The 16,088-nt window shown below is 59.4% G+C and overlaps 1 protein-coding gene across 3 annotated transcripts; it reads left to right on the plus strand.

The window, feature by feature from the left end:
• Positions 1-2,185: 2,185 nt before the first annotated feature.
• Positions 2,186-15,841, plus strand: ERN2 (endoplasmic reticulum to nucleus signaling 2). Of its 3 annotated transcripts, XM_054842746.1 has the most exons (22): positions 2,186-2,371; positions 5,313-5,430; positions 5,779-5,812; positions 6,422-6,494; positions 6,846-6,918; positions 7,080-7,202; positions 7,289-7,390; positions 7,669-7,930; positions 8,036-8,114; positions 8,204-8,354; positions 9,051-9,172; positions 9,386-9,562; positions 9,827-10,076; positions 10,354-10,444; positions 11,085-11,274; positions 12,037-12,136; positions 12,333-12,532; positions 13,256-13,403; positions 13,515-13,642; positions 13,901-14,024; positions 14,333-14,400; positions 14,476-15,841. In XM_054842746.1, exons 1-22 carry the CDS (start codon positions 2,285-2,287, stop codon positions 14,665-14,667), a joined length of 2,892 nt encoding a protein of 963 aa, XP_054698721.1. In that variant the 5' UTR covers positions 2,186-2,284; the 3' UTR covers positions 14,668-15,841. The 3 variants fall into 3 exon arrangements, with proteins under 3 accessions (XP_054698721.1, XP_054698722.1, XP_054698723.1); XM_054842747.1 differs by lacking the exon at positions 2,186-2,371 and having other exon boundaries at positions 5,322-5,430; positions 5,779-6,195; XM_054842748.1 differs by lacking the exons at positions 2,186-2,371; positions 5,779-5,812 and having other exon boundaries at positions 5,333-5,430.
• The last annotated feature ends 247 nt before the right edge of the window (positions 15,842-16,088 follow it).

Here is a 16,088-nt window from a genome sequence, read left to right on the forward strand (position 1 = left end):
ATCTTGCAGGAAAATCTTGTATTGCAAGTTTTTCATATCAAGTTTAAGATTAAAGTAAATCATTAATTTCCATTACTGACACTGTTTGGTGATAAATGTATAACTAAAATAAGGGTGTTATGATGATGAAAGAGGAAAAAGTGATCTGAATTCACAGAACTAGATAAGAAACTGTTAACATGCAATACTATAACTGGTAACACGCACACAACCTGCTAAGTTTTGCACTTGATGCGGTTTGTATCTGTTGCTTCTTCATACTTTAAGGGCCAAAGAGAAACAACTCCCTTGCAATGACACTGTCAAGGTGCCATGCTGTGGCGGTCTGTTCCGTGCTCTCCCCTTCCCGACCGCAGTGTTCCCTTACAACCGGTGGTGATGCAGCTGTGCGGGCACAGGCGCAGCGCGTGCTCCCTGCTCCGGGTGCTCGCTGTGCCAACTCAGCAGAGCAAGGTTTGTTTCCAAACTTTCCTTCTTTTGTTTACTTTTTCTTTCTCTGTAACTTGATTTTTTTTTTTTTCCAATGGCACTGTTTTCATTTTCAGTTTTGTACTCCAGCCTTTCACCACCTGTTAGGATTAGATTGTTAGCATCTTGTTTTGTTAATTAATGTCCTTGTCACTGGGGGGGGGAGGGAGGAAAGGGACCAGGAGAGCTTGTAGCAAGTCTTGTATGAAACATATGGCAGTTTCACCTTCTAGCCAAGGATTCGCTTATCTGTGGCTCATGGAAGTTCACTATGTCTTACCGTATTCTAAGCAATTCATTCTTTGGTTTTATACTAAAAAAAAAAATATCTTAGATGTTTGTGTCCACTGCAGATTTATTTTAAATGGAGTATGTAAGTACCATGTATTACGGTATTTTTAAATAATCTATTGCCTATTTCAGGGGAGGGGGAGATGACAAATATTTAGTCTTAGATTTGCACTGCTGGATTTTTTTAAGTGTAACCTTGACTGGTTATCCTATTGTTTTATTCTGTAAGATTAGTCTTATGAATTAAAGTTTGATAATTAAGTATTTCTGCGTTTGAGTGTTTCAACATTCTGTAGCAATGGTTTGTAGTTAGTTTCTTTGTAGAAAGCTGGATGCAAGCGGAAATCCATGGGAACCCATGCTCGTTGTCACGTCCGATACCATCGGCACCTTTCTCCCAGGGCGGGGATTTGGGTATACTGCTGCCATGTATCACTCCATACGAAAAGGCTGTGAATTACAGCAAAATTATTCTTTAGCTCCCTGTCCAAAACCAGGATTTAATATCTTTTTAAACTGTACATATCCTTGTCGTGCTGAGCATGCTCTCTGTAAGTTTTATGTGTAGGCAGCTTGTTGCGATGTTGGAAGTTCCACTTCTACGTAACAGCCCACAACAGGCAGGTGCTCAGGAGCAGCCTGCCGTACCGGGGCTGACTGCAGACTCGGCTTTTTAACGCTTAGCAGATGCTGCTCGTGTTTGCTACTGGCTTTAGGAACTTTCTCTACCCCACCCATTAAAGAAAAAAAAGAGCTGAGGCAGTTCAATAGTGCTGTGACTGAAATAAAGTTCAAAATATGTGAGAGATAGATCACCTAATGTGTAGAAGTGACAAGTTCTCGTTCAGTTTAGTATCTAGGTCTGCCCTAACTGCAAGGGGCAATGACTCCCGGGGGGGGGAGTTGAATCCTGCTGAAAATCCCTTTCAACTCCAGTTTGTCTTTTTGGAAGGAGCTCTTTTATAAGCACCTGTGTCCTGCTCTTTCTTGAAATGAATCTAAAGATTATTTAAAGTGTCCGGGAAGAGCCCTCCCCTTTCCCGCACCACCGGGTGCCGTAGAGGGGCTGCCGGGGGCCGGGCCGGGGGCAGCAGGCGGTGCGGGGAAAGGGAGGGGGGCCTTGCGCTTTGTCCCGCGGTACCAGCGAGAGGAATTTTAAAACCGCTGGCGTGGGGACGGTGCCCTCGAGTGCGCGGGAACGGGGTGGAGGGGGGGGATGCTAAACCCGAGATTACGGGTCCTTGTGCTCATGCAAAGGGGTCGGGAAACCGACGGGGGGGTACCGGGGTGTCGGGGGGCGCAGTCTGCAACCTCCCGCTGCCGCTGAACGCCGCCGCCGCCGCTCTGCCGGGGGCGGGTACCGGCGGGCGGGGGGAGGGGGCGCGGCGGGCCGGGCCGGGCCGGTGGGGGGGGGGGGGAGCAGGAAACAGCATCCTGGATCCGCCCCGGCCCCGCTGACTCATGGCGCGGCGATAAGCGCGGCCCGGCCCGGCCCTGCGCGTCGCGGCCCCGGCATGTCCGGGACATGGGCGGCCCCGCCGCGCCGCTGCGCCCGGGGCTGCTCCGGGGGCTGCTGCTGCTGCTGCCGCTGCTCCCGCCGCCCCCAGCACAGGTACGGCCGCGCCACGGCCCGCGGGTGGGAGCGGGTGCGTGGGAGTGTGACAGGGTCCGCGGGTGGGAGCGCGGGTGCCAGCGCTTTGCGAGTGGGAGAGTGCGGGTGCCAGCGTGGTTCCAGCGCGGGTACCTGTGCGTGACTGTGTGTCCCGCGGGTGGGAGCGTGTGGGGGTACCGGCACAAGTGAGTACGTGTCCCCTGGGTGCGACGGTGCGGGCACAAGCATCCCGTGCTCGGGAGCGCGTGAGTGTGCAAGCACTGTGCTCCGCTGCACGCGTGAGCGTCCCTCCTCGCGAGTGTGCGGGTGTGAGTGGGTGGGCAGGCAGGCACAGCCCCTGCGTGTGCCTGAGACTCGTGGGCGTGAGTGCGTGGCGACGCAGGCAGGAGCGTCCTGCTTGTGATGGCCGGCGAGTCCAGGGCTTGAGCACCCACATCAAGAGTGCATGGGTGCGCAGGGTCCGGCACCCCGAAGAGCGTGGTTTGTGGGGTGAAGGGGCTGTGATGTCTGCGGGGTCAGGGTGGTTGCGTGTGGGGGTGCCACGGCCGTATGTTAATGGTATTGGCAGGTGTGTGATGGAGATCTGTGCTGCTCACGCCAGGTGAGGGGCCACACGTAGCGCCCAGGGCAGAGGTTGTTCACCTCTGCTTGGAAAATCATCTCCACCCCCGGGCCTGGCTGGGGCTGAGAACAGAGTCCCTTTTCCTGGGAGCCCTCGGCCCCTTCCTGCCCGCTCCTGCCCGCAGAGCTGCTATCTGGCAGGGAGATCCCCCTCCAGAGCTGGATGGCAGCTTCTGCCGCCGGTGGCATTTCAAGCAGAGAGGGTAGCATGCCCGGGTGGCTTGGGCAGATGTCGGTAGCACTGCTCCAGCAAAGGAAGCAGTGGCTGCTGGCACCGTGTTTCTGTCTCTGCCCGGCTGTCTCCTTCCATCGCTGGGGGAGCAAGTGTGCCCCGAGCCCCTGGCTGAGCTCTGGCCCTGGCGGCATCGCTGCAGACTCCAGGCTGGTGTGGTGGGAGCCTCGGAAAAGCACGGGTCCTGCGGACATCCCATGGGAACAGCAGCTGTGCTTCCGGGCTAGGGCTGGCCAGAACGACTGCTGGGGCAGCTGGAGCTGGGAGTGGAGGGGAGGGTGGCAGCTCCCAGGTGCCCGGTGCTCCCAGTTCTGCCCATGGTGTGCAGAGAGCAGGCTGGGCAGCCTGGCCTTTGTTCGATTGCCCTGTCACCAAAAAAACAGTAGTTGCAGAAGAGATGGAAGAAACTGCAAAACATTGGGGGGGGAGGGAAAAGGAGAGCCCGTGAGCACGGAGCCCACTATAGCTCTGACAGCTGTGAGGGCTCGTCGGTCTCGGTTCTGTTTCCATCGTGCAGGTGGCCACACCACAAGAGCTCCACGTCTGCTGGCCTGGCTTGTCATCACAGCCCGTCCCTCGCAGCTATTCGCAGCCTGGCTGCGTGGTGCTGGAGAAGCGGTGGCGAGGAGCAGTCGCTCTTCTCTGCCTGCCCCACCGCATCCTCTGGACAAAGCGAGAGCTGGGAAACTTGCTCTGACCTCATTTAAAAATTAAGCAAGAAGAAGGGCAAATAATAGAATTGGGCTCGAAGCAGAGGGGTGGTAGTGAGGTGTGTTGGGAGGGAGCTGGTGTGTGGTCCTGGCAGGGGGTACAGCAGGAAAGCAGGCGACCTGGCACCCATCAGGGCTGCTGTCTATGTGTTGGATCTGGAGGAATTTCAGTGACTCAAGGGAGAGTGTGTCTCCTGGCCCCACCGTGCCGTGGCTGGTCTGTTACTGCCATCAGGTTCTGCTCTGCAGACTGGCACGTGCTCACATGTAGGGCACCGTCTTGACACAGGCTGTTAGCCGGTCCCCGGTCTTTAGTCTGCCCAGGTCCCCAGGCCAGTCTTTCTGCCCGGCTCTCGCTCCAGGAGCTGGTACGGAGCAGGTGAGAGGCAGCAAGGGGGCTGCCGGGGGGGGCGGTGTGCTGGGCCCAAGGGATGTCCTTTAGCCACCCTGCACGAGTGACCGGGGCAGCAGCTTGCTCGATTGGCTTCTGCATCACAGCCAGCGGGGAGCCCGAGTGCTGCTCTGGCTCCGTGGCATTGGGGATGGCCGCACCGACCCTGCCTCTGCCTGAAGCCGTTTGGGTCCCCGTGCTGTTTGCTGATCCCTGTTTGCAGTCGGGGTGAGGCTGGCGTGTGTACCAGCCTGCGGTGGCTGAGCTGGCGCTTGCTGTACGGACGCTGTACACGGAAGCAGCAGCTCCACTTCCCAGCGTGAATTTACAATTACTCCCTCAACGTCGGGGTAGCTGAAATCTGTAGCTTTGAAGGTCTGGGTGAGCATAATTGCATTTCTGGCATGAAAAGTCACCCAACTCGTTTGTTTCTGGAAGGAGCCGGTAGTTGGGCTGTTTGTGTCACCTTTAGAAATGCACCCAGGAGTTGTGGCTGGGAAGAGCAGCTCATCCCCGCCGGCAGGACAGCTGGCTCCAGGGGACAGGAGGGGAAAGGCTGTGCCTGCCCCGGGACTGCACGGGTGGGACGTGACCTGTGCTGCAGGAGCCAGGGACCGCTGGAACCGCACGCTGCTGGTGCTGCCGCTCACTGCGAGCGTGGCGACCTTAGTGCCAGGGCTTAATGCCACAGATTTATAAAACACAGCACCTCCAAACAGCCATTAGCAGATGTGATTCTGCGGGTGTCCTCTGTGGGTGGAGCTGGACGAACAAGCAGATTTTAAATACTGGTTCAAGGAAAGAAATGATTTTCCCTCCCAGTCTTGCCTCACTGGGAAAGAGAAGGGACCTTGAGGTTCTTCCCCGCAGTCTGCTGCGGCAGTGTGCTGGGTGCGGGGGGGCCGCTGAGCTGCCTGAGATGGCCGGGGCACGGGGCTTGCCCCCAGGTCTGGCCCTGCTCTCTGAGAACAGCGTTTCTGTCCGTAGTGCCTCAAAGGTGGTGCTGTGACTGTCCCAGAAACGCTGCTTTTCATATCCACTCTGGATGGAAACCTTCACGCAGTGAGTAAGAGCACAGGTGACATCAAGTGGACCCTGAAGGATGGTGAGTAGCAACCCGGGGAGGTGCTTGCTCACAGCCTGGCTCCCTGGGCTTGCAGCTAGCAGGGGGTCAGGGATACACCCCCCAGCTTGGCTCTTGCTGGTCATGGTCTGGGCCAGCAGTTCCTCCAGCCCTGGGGTACGCTGCCAGCTGCAGCTCCAGCCCCAGGCATGGAGGAGAGCATCTGGGGGGGCCAGACCCCCGCTGCCGGCAGTGCCTATTCTGGGTCTGAAATGCAAATAGGCTGCAGACCTGGCGTAGAAGTGCATGACTGCGCTTGGTAAACACTGCCACGTTGTCCCCGCTCACAGGGAGAGGCCGCTGACGTCTGCGTTTCGCTCTCTTTTTCAGATCCTATTCTGCAGGTGCCGGTTTATGTGGCAGAGTGAGTGTGACCCCCCCGCGGGCAGAGTCAGGGCAGGCAGCCTGCGGGCTGTGCAGGAGCCTTTCGGAGGTGCACGACTGCCCTGATGAACCAACAGATTCACAGCAAGAGAGGGGAACCTCGGAGAAATCAACATCCCAGCCCACGACATAGCGTTGCCTTAAACCTGCCCTTTGTGCTAGCACTGCATGCATGATGAGGAGGAATAGCTGCTCCCTGCTGCTGAATTGTAGCCTTTCTACAGACAGCCCAGAACCTCTCAGCACCACCATGCACAAAAGCATAGAAGAGAAATTGAGGAAAATCCACCTGAAAGTGCAGGAGGAAGGCAGGACAGCAGAGAGCTCCCCCGGGGCAGGCAGGGCACCGAGCCAGCACGGCTGGTAGGTGCAGGGTGGCTGTATGGAGTTACGGCGCTGACCCAGAGCGGGAGTTCATCCCCTACCAAATCCAGTGCTGGAGGTTTCCAGGAAAGGTCAAGCCCCGGAGTGAATCACCCTGGAGCAAACTGCTGAAGGGGTTTCTTTAGTGCAGCTCTTCTTTAGTCCTTGGCGTGTGCCCAGGGCAGGAGGCAGCTCACATTTCATCCTCCTTTCTCCTCCTCTCCAGACCGGCATTCCTTCCAGACCCCAACGATGGCAGCCTGTATATCCTGGGAGGAAAAAACAAAGAAGGCTTGATGGTCAGTGGGGCTGTGGGACTGCGTGCATCCCGCCTGCCTGCACCCTGGGGGTTCACCGGGCTGGGGGACAGGGTGGACCTGCTGGACAGGGCGAGCGTGGGGCCTTTGGTTGTTCCAGCTTGTCCTTGGCACCTGGAAGATGTCAGCCAAGTGGGTGTGGGGCAAATACAGCTGGGACCCTTTCCTTCCCCACCCCTCCGTCCTGCTTTGGGGTTAAGCAGTGAAGGCGGGAGAGGAGGAGGGGACTGTCCCAGGGACCTCTCCTTCCCACCCTGCTTCTGAAGGCAGGAAGGCTGCTGCTCAGGGAGGCATTTCTCTGGTCCCACATCCACGCTGCTGTCTGTGTTGCAGAAGCTCCCGTTCACCATCCCAGAGCTGGTCCAGTCCTCGCCATGCCGCAGTTCGGACGGCGTGCTCTACACCGGTATGCAGGGACCAGCCGCTCCACTGGACCCGGGGCCAGGGGGGAGGAGAGGCTGAGCGGGGACCTCCCGGGAACGTGTCCATGGAGGGGAGACAGGAGGAAACCTTGGGGACGGACAGCAGGACCGCAGAGACTTACAAAAAATATATTTTTATTCTCAGGGAAGAAGCAGGACACCTGGTTCATCGTGGACCCCAAGTCAGGAGAGAAGCAGACCACTCTCTCGACAGAGGCCTGGGATGGTCTGTGCCCATCAAGTCCCCTCCTCTACATCGGCCGTACCCGTAAGCCAGTCCTGCTCCCCGTTTGTCCATCTAGTCCCAGGAGCGGGGTGCTGGGCAGTGACCTCGAGCCCCGCTCTCATCCCCAGAGTATGTCATCACCATGTATGACACCAAGTCACGGGAGCTGCGCTGGAACGCCACCTTCTCAGACTACTCGGCACCACTCTGCGAGGAGTCCTACCACTACAGTAAGTGACTGCCACACGTGTGGGAGCCACGGGAGCCAGGTTCCCCAACACCCTGCTCGCAGCGGGACCCCTGGCTCTGCGGGCACCCTGGGGAGATGCCGCCATGACCGGTGGGTTCTGGCTGTGCCGATTGCTGGGGAGAACGGCTGCCGTGCCAGCCACGGCTCTCGGCAGCAGGCAGCAGCCCATGGCCAGTGGCAGGACTGGGGGGGGGCAGAGGGGGGCAAAGCCCTGCAGCCAGCACCGCTGCATCGCCCCCTCCCTCTGGCTCTGCCTAGAAATGGCACACTTCGCCTCGAGCGGAGACGGGCTGGTGGTGACACTGGACAAGGAGAGCGGGGAGGTCCTGTGGGCACAGAACTATGGCTCGCCTGTGGTCGGCATCTACATGTGGCATCAGGACAGCCTCCGCCGTGTCCCCCACCTCAACCTGGCCATGGAGACCCTGCGTTACCTGACCTTCCACTCGCAGGACATCCATCTCCTCAAGTGGAGCTACCAGTCCATGAAGGATTTCACTGCCACCAAGACCCAGCTGCTGTACGTGGTTCCTGTGCTGTGGCAGCCGGTGGCATTTGTGTTACCTCTGCTCAGCTTCCCCGATCTGTGACGGATGGGAGGCTGATGCTTGTCCCTGCCTTGCAGGCCAGCGCTCTACGTGGGGAAGTATGCGGCCAGCTTCTACGCCTTGACCTCCCTGGTCCATGGCAGCGTGGCTCTGGTGGTGAGTGTCCCCGCTGGCCCCTTTCAGGGTGAGGTGCGGTGGGTGCACGTCCCGGCTGCGTGGTGCTCCACGAGCTATCGGGCCCCCAGCCACAGGGCATCACGCTGGCCAGGATCGACGGCCCCACCACGGATGATGTGACCATGAGAGAGTCAGGGGAGTGTGAGATCACGCCCAGCACCGACGTCAAGTACCCGCAGGGCAGCATCACCGCGCTCCACAACCAGTGGCTCCTAATAGGTGCGGACCCGCAAGGGGCACGGGCTTTCCCTGCGTCCTCGCCCCGGGGAGGGGCAGCCCCAGCTGCCGTTGTGTTTTGGGGTGGCAGCCCAACCCGCTTTGCTCAGCGGGGCAAACGGGACGGAGGCTGTGACTCACCCTCAGGGACTGCGGTGACTCTGGCTTGGGGTGGTTGCAGCCCGTCCTTGTCCCCTCCCCAGGAGGGGCTGCCAGCCACCCCCACCCGGGGGGTTGGGAAGGGACCCTTTGAAGCGGGACTCACAATTAGCCGTGCTGGTGGGTGTGCTGTTGTGCGCCGAGCCCTGCACCCAGATGCTGGGTTAATTAGCCTGCTCCATGATTGCTGTCTCAGGCGCCATGGCAGGAGAGGCCACACTGCATTGGCATGTTTGGAAATCGGGGTCGTATCTCGAGGTCGTGGCAGGGGAGGCACAGAGGAGCAGGGTCAGGCCCCCGGTGCGTGCTGAGCGCAGGGGACCGTGCCCTCTGCCTTCCTCCGCTGGCTGCTGCTGCTCCAGGTCCCCATCCCTGGGGATGGAGCTGGCGGGTTGTAGCTGTGATAGTTTTTGTGCCTCCTATGAGAAGCGACACCCCTTCTCCAGGAGAGCCAGAGCTGTCTGGTGAGCCCACGTCTGAGGGACTGAAGCTGTGACCAGAGACCAGCTGACGGTTGTCTCTGTTTCCCTCCCGCCGCAGGGCACCACGAGCTGCCTCCTGTGGTCCACACTACAATGCTACGAGCCTTCCCAGAGAACCTGAGGAAGACAACGGAAACCATCATCCCCAGGGCTCCTCCTGCCAGGACCGTGTTCGACGATGTGAGTGGCGGAGCTCTGCTGGGTCCCACCTCTGCGCTGGGGGGAACCTCTGGCACTGCCGGGTCGCTGAAGGGGCTGGGGCTGGGCGGTGGGTCCCCAGTGTGGGGTAGCACGAGGAGGGGGTCCTGCGTGCAAGGCTGTAGCGGGGAGGGGGACCCGAGTGCCCAGCGGTCCGTCCCTCTGGTGTCACCCAGCCCCGGGCGTGTGTTGCAGTTTCTGGCCCCGAGCAGCCCGGAGGAGCCGGCTGTCCGCGGCGAGGGGCAGTTCCAGCCGGACCCCGCGCCAAAGGAGCAGGTGGAGGTCTACCCCGAGGCCAGCTTCTGGGACCTGGTGATGGCTGGCGTCGGCACGGCGCTGCTGGGCGGGGGAGTCCTGTTCCTCCTGCTCACGGTGAGTGGTGGCCAGCGGAAGAGCCTGCCGCAGAAATGCCGCTTCTGAAGGGCTTGTGGCACAAGCAGCGGTGTCGTGGCTGTGATGGGCCGTGCAGCTCCCACGCTGTCTCGTACGCACTCGTGGTAACAAGCCGAGGTGGGGCAGCGTTCTGCCGGCTGGGCCAGGGACAGGCGGTGCGTGCACGGCTTGTGCCAAGTCCTGCCGATGCCCCGGCTCTGCTCTGGGTGCTGGAGCTCACTGCTCCCATGGTTTGTGTTCCAGAAACTGCAGAAGCAGCATGCGGTGCAGCAGCAGCAGCTGGAGAAGCAGATTCAGCTCCTGCAGCAGCAGCAGGAGATGCTGCTCCCAAGCCGGGTCTCCAAGGAGGGTGTCCCTGCAGAGCCCAGGGAGCCAGGGCTGAGCCAGGGAAGCGCGTTGCAGCTCTCGCAGAGCTCCAGCCCCTCGGCCTGCCCGAAGGGCCTGTCTAATGGGATGGTCAGCTCAGATCCAGCTGTCCCGGCAGCTGCTGAAGGTGTGTGCAGGTGGGAACGGGCAAGGTGTGAGGGGCCGTCTGTCCGTAGGTGTTCTCACCCAAAGTGGGAGCAAAGATGCCCCAAAGATGAGGGGGCTGCACCCCAGTTGATGGGGGAGGAGATGCAAAACCTGCTGCCAGATAAGCATGGGCTGCAAAAACAATTGCAAGAGTAGCAGGACCCAAAGAATGGCCAGGTGGATGAAGAACTGGATGTCCTTCCTGTAGGACAAAGACTCATAGGTTGAAGGATGACTGTCCTCCTCTTCCTCTGCAGATGCAGAACCAGATGTGATTGTAGTTGGGAAAGTTTCTTTTAACCCCAAGGATGTGCTGGGCCACGGAGCTGGAGGAACCTTTGTCTTCAGGTGGGTGGTACCCCGGGTGCCTGTCCTCATGCTGCTCTCATTCTCCTGGGAGCCACAAGTACAGCGTGAAGGCAGCTCCTTCTCTGGCTGGCGGCTGGTGGTTCGGGGGCTTCTGAGAATGGGTTGCCACCCTCCCATTCTCATGGTCTTCATCAAACCCATCTAGAGAGCTGGGCTCATGGCCTTCAGTAACCAGGTACCGGGTACGCAGGGCAGGTCTCCCCTTGCACCACCCCCCTGTGCTGCCCATCCCCTCCTGCCTGTGCCAGGCTGTCAGGCGGCTGGGCTGTGCCTGCTCCAGGCAGCTCTCAGCAGTGGCAGGTCTAGTCCCTCGTAAGGGTCCCCTGGCTCTGGCTTAGCCCCTTCCCCCAGCACTGAACACAGCATAAAGCGAGGGAGGTTATTTTCCTACAAAAAGGGGAACCCAAACCCCCAGTTTCCAGCTCGTTGCAGAGATTTCTGCCTGTCCGTGGCTTTGACAAGTCTTTGGGAGTCACTCCAAGGTGACCCATGCTGAGGACCCCAAGGGGCGAGTTTTCAGCATCAGCCAGAGCCTGGCTGAGCTGCCCATCTGCAGCGCTGGGCTCTGCCGTGGCTGGGGAGGGCCGTGCGGGGACACCACCATTGACTCTCCGCACAGAGGACAGTTTGATGGCCGGAACGTGGCCGTGAAGCGCCTCCTGCCCGAATGTTTCCACCTCGTGGACCGCGAGGTCCAGCTGCTCCGGGAGTCGGATGAGCACCCCCACGTTGTCCGCTACTTCTGCACCGAGAAGGACAAGCAGTTCCACTACATCGCCATTGAGCTCTGCTCTGCCACGCTGCAGGAGGTGAGCCTGGTCCTGGGGGCATGGGGACGGCTGCATGGGACTACTGCCGGGTGGCTGTCCATCAGTTCTGGACGTCCCCATCTCTGCGTTTGCAGATCGGTCCCCAGGGTTCTTGTCTGTGCTCTTAGGGAGGTCCTGCAGTGCTCCCGCGGGAGCAGCGTGCTGTACGTGCCCGAGGGCAGGGTTGGCGGCCAGCGGCTCCTGGTTTCAGAGCCCTCTGTGGTGTTCCTGCCTGGCCTCGGGCGTACAGCCCTGCTCCGAACCTGCTTCCCAGCAGTCAGAGGGAACAGGGGTCGGATCGGGCATGGGCAGGCTGCGAGGTACTTTGGAGAGGCAGAGCAGCCAGCAGCAGCATTGCTCCTGTGTCCGTCAAGCCCCTGCCCGTGTTCTCCTGCCAATTCGCCCTCTCAGGAAGGAGCTGGGGAGCTCCGAGCTGCCGCATCAGCCGAGGCAGTTGTTCACATGCTGGGGAGAGGCTCAGCGTGGGGGAGGAGAAGCATCCTTTTAACGCTCCGTAAAGCAGGAGTGTTGCTGAAGCTGTGGAGGTCGGAGGACACAAGTGAGGGCGGTTTGCTGCAGAGGGAATAGATGCTGACTGGTAGACCTGGAAATGGCAAGCCTTGGGTACAAATGGCCTCCGCGTGGGCTTGTCTCCTTCCACCTCTGTCAGCCTAGTGAGAAGTCTCTCCCGCCAAGCCTTGCCTTGTTTGCCCCAGTAACTCAGGGCTCAGCTCATCTCTTTCCACTTCTATGTTATTCCAGTACGTGGAAAGCCCCAGCTTCGATCGTCGCAGCCTGGACCCGGTGTCTCTGCTGCGTCAGACCATGTCCGGGCTGGCCCACCTCCACTCCCTCAGCATCGGTAAGAGGGCAGCGACCCACTGCCACACACGGGCAGGAGGGCAGCGTGTCCCATCTTGGTCCTGTCCTCAGCCGAGGCTGCGGGGTTCAGGCAGCAGCTGTCGGGGTCAGCAGCTCGTGGGGCGGCAGGCAGAGCCCTTTTCTGCTTCAGCCCTGCGGCCGCGCTGGCAGGTGACTCTGCGCACTCTCTCTTCCAGTCCATCGTGACCTGAAGCCCTGTAACATCCTCATCTCCGTCCCAAATCGCCACGGGCAGATCCGAGCTGTCATCTCCGACTTTGGCCTCTGCAAGAAGCTTCAGGGGGGACGACAGAGCTTCAGCCTCCGCTCCGGCATCCCTGGCACAGAGGGCTGGATCGCGCCCGAGGTGCTGCAGGAAGCCCCGAAGGAGAACCCTGTCAGTGAGCCGTGGATGCTTCCCCCCACCTAGGTTCCTCCTCGAGCCCCTCGTGACAGAGTCCCCCGTGCTGGCAGCGGCCTCGTGGCATGCCGCTGAAATACGCGATTAAGAGAAAAGCTCCGAGAGCCCAAAAGCCAGCCCAGATGCAGAGCGCTGGCTCTCCTCGCCAGGACTGCCCTGGTCGGTGGCTGCCCCTGCTCTCCTGACCTCGCAGGGACAGTGTGCGGCTGTGCTCGGCACAGGGCATCTCATCTGGCTGCAGTGCTTGGAAATTCGGCTTGGGGAGGTTGGAGGGGGCCGTGGCTCGCTGTGAAGGTTATGCTTCTGCTCGTCTGTTTAGCCCAGGAAATCCTGTTCCTGCTGGAAGCCGGTTGCTGTACTGGCCCCTGGCAGGGCATGTACTGGTGCTGGCAACATGCTACGCGTAACCTTATACTGGGGGTGGTTTGCACAGCTGGGTGAGACACCAGCACTGCGACGTGTCCATCTGGCTGTGAAGTCCTGAGTTCTGTCTGTGCCTCTGAAGCCCTCTTCCCTGATAAACACCCGAATCAGTGATTCCAGAAAGCGGGGCAGGCAGGAGCCCTGGTGCGATGCATTTTCCAGCAGCTCTGTAGCAAACGACCAAGTGTTCACATAAAATAATCGAAACATGGGAAAGGGAAAGCTTTCCTCACCCTTTGCCGTGAGGGTCCCATTTCCCCCCTTCATGTTTTGCAGACGTGTGCCGTGGACATCTTTTCAGCTGGCTGTGTCTTCTACTACGTGGTGTCAGGAGGGCAGCACCCGTTTGGGGACAGCTTGCGACGACAGGCCAACATCTTGTCAGGCTCTTACCAGCTGAGCTGCCTGCAGGAAGAAGCTCACGGTGAGACCCTTCCCCACAGGCAGGTCCCCGTGGGAAGCGCTGAGGCAAGGGGCACAGCTCCCGGTCCTTCTTGGGAGGATTAGTTCTCTGTTGTGTTGTTTCACCTACCAGACAAGCTTGTTGCACGAGAGCTGATTGCGGCAATGATCAGCCCTGAGCCCCAGTGCCGACCCTCAGCCCCCGTGGTCCTTGTGCACCCCTTTTTCTGGAGTCAGGAGAAGCAGCTGCAGTTCTTCCAGGTGAGCGTGTGCCATCCCACTGGGCAGTGAACATAGGTGTGCTCTGAAAAATAAGTGCTGGAAACAGCTGCGTTTAGGTCAACGTACTCATTTTGAGCTACTTTGGCAAGGGGTCGGGGCTCCCTGGCTTTAGGGTCAGGGCCAACCCTCTTCGCCCCCCCCCCCTCAGCACCAGCTCTGTTCCCTGGCACTGGATGGGGTGGCACAGGGCAAGAGCCAGCACTGTAACCACCCTGGTCCCTGTGCTTGGGCACGCAGGACGTCAGTGACCGCGTCGAGAAGGAGCCTGTTGAGGGACCCATCGTCTCGGCCCTGGAGGCGGGGGGACGGTCGGTGGTGAGGACCAACTGGAGGATGCACATCTCCCTCCCGCTGCAGACAGGTGAGCACACGGGTGCCAGGCTCCCTGCTGCAGCCTGAGCCTGCTGCCGCCTTTCACGCAGAGTTGGGCAGGGACTGGGGCTCCCGGGTCCGGTACCTTTTACTGGGCAAGAGGCACCTGCTCGTGCCTAGGAGCCAAAAACTAGGGTGGGTAAATGTGTCAGCCCTTCCTTGGGAGGGCAGAGCAGAGCAGTGCCCCAGTTTGCTGCCCTGCATCACTGGGGCGGCACTGGCACCACGGGGGGGCTGTGGCAGCCCCTCTTCCTGGCCGCATCCTGCCTCGCTCAGCATCTCTCCTGCTCTCCCCAGACCTGAGGAAGTTCCGCACCTACAAGGGGGGCTCGGTGCGCGACCTCCTGCGGGCCATGAGGAACAAGGTACAGCTGCCCCAGCTCCCCCCTGTCCCCGCCACCTGCCCACCCCTGCTCACCTCGCCCTCCTCTCTCCTGCAGAAGCATCACTACCATGAGCTGCCGGCCGATGTCCGGGCAACCCTGGGCTCTGTCCCTGACGGCTTTGTGCAGTACTTCACCTCCCGCTTCCCCCGGCTGCTGCTGCACACACACAGGGCCATGAGGGTCTGCGCCCACGAGCGGCTTTTCCACTCCTACTACTGCCAGGGGCCAGGAGGTGATGGCAAATGAGTGGGGACACACACTGGGACAGCAGCCGCAGTGTGAGGCTGCTGCGGCCACTCCTTGCAGCGGTTGGAAGCAGTCCCAGGGCTCTCCGGAGTCCTTCTCCCCCTCCTCGGGGTGAGGTGGGGCCCCAGGATGTGGGTTACAAGCAGCATGGTCCAGAAGAGGTGAGCACAGGGTGGCACACTGCTCTTACCTGGGGTCTCCTCAGCCCAAGAGGCACCCTCTGGGCACCCACCTTTGCAAACACTCAGACTCAGCAGCCTGAAGGCCTTTGTGCCAGAGAACAGAAAACCTCTGTGGTGGACACGGTGTTTGAGAAGAAAGAAAACGTGTTTGGTTTTCCAGCCAGCAGAGCAATACAGCCAGGCTGGCGCCGGGTCCCAGCGGGTGTTCACCAGGGATCGGTGTGCTTTGTCCTCCCCTGCCACACGCCTGGGAAAGCTGCTCTTTGAATGTGTCCCCAACATGGTTGTGACCAGGACTGTTACACCAGCCTCGACATTGGAAATGATCCTTCAGCCCCGCCAAGGGCTGAGGCACAGCAGAGCAGCTTCTAGCACCCACCCCAGGGCTTGGACCTGCTTTTTGGATCAGGGCTGCCACCAACCCTGGAGGGAGGCATAGCGCCTCCAGCACCATCCCAATAACAAAGTTTTTAGTCTCAGCTGGGCTGAGAAAAAGTTTTTCTCCCTTTTGGTCACCAGCAGCCTGTTGTTATGCCAAGCCAGAGCTCCCCCATGTCAGTCCTGCACCCAGGAGCCCCGAGCAGTTTGTGCAGATGTTCAGGAGCAGCTGTCTCAGGACACAAAGACAGGAACCCCCTTCTCCCCAGGGACCCTTCCCTCTGAACACACGCCTGTGCTGCAGCTCCCCCAGCCTCTGCTGCGGGGCAGGTTTCCTAGAGGTGTTGTATTTTACAGCATCCCCCTGCCCGTGGATTTCATACAAGCCTGCCTCCACGTGCAGCACCCACTGGGCCCGTGGGCAGCCTGGGAGCCCCTCGGCAAGGCTTCCTCTCTAGAACAGCAATAATTTTGTACAGTCTGATTCTTCTGTGTGCTGGGGTGGGATTTTGTTACACAGGTAACAAAGGGTTTGTACCTGGTCTGTTTTCAGAATACGGTATGGCCTATAGCATTTTATACAAAATATTATAAAAAATAAAAACTAAAAAGTTTGTCATGCTTAAAAGTAAACTGGCTCAAGAGCACCAGTAGGTGGTGGTAGTCAGTAACAGTGGGAGAAAACCCAGCATAGCTGAAGTCTACTACAGTAGATGAGTCTTCCTATTTCTATAGTCACATTTTTGAGCATCTTTCATGTAGCAGAGAGCCAATGAAGTGGGAAATGAGAAGGCTGTAGCCTCCAGCTTAGAGCACATCTCCTGTCGTAGCCCCGAGGTCCCCTCTCCTGCAGCACAGCGC

This window comes from Grus americana, chromosome 15 (assembly GCF_028858705.1).
Source record: "Grus americana isolate bGruAme1 chromosome 15, bGruAme1.mat, whole genome shotgun sequence".
Taxonomy (NCBI): Eukaryota; Metazoa; Chordata; class Aves; order Gruiformes; family Gruidae; genus Grus; species Grus americana.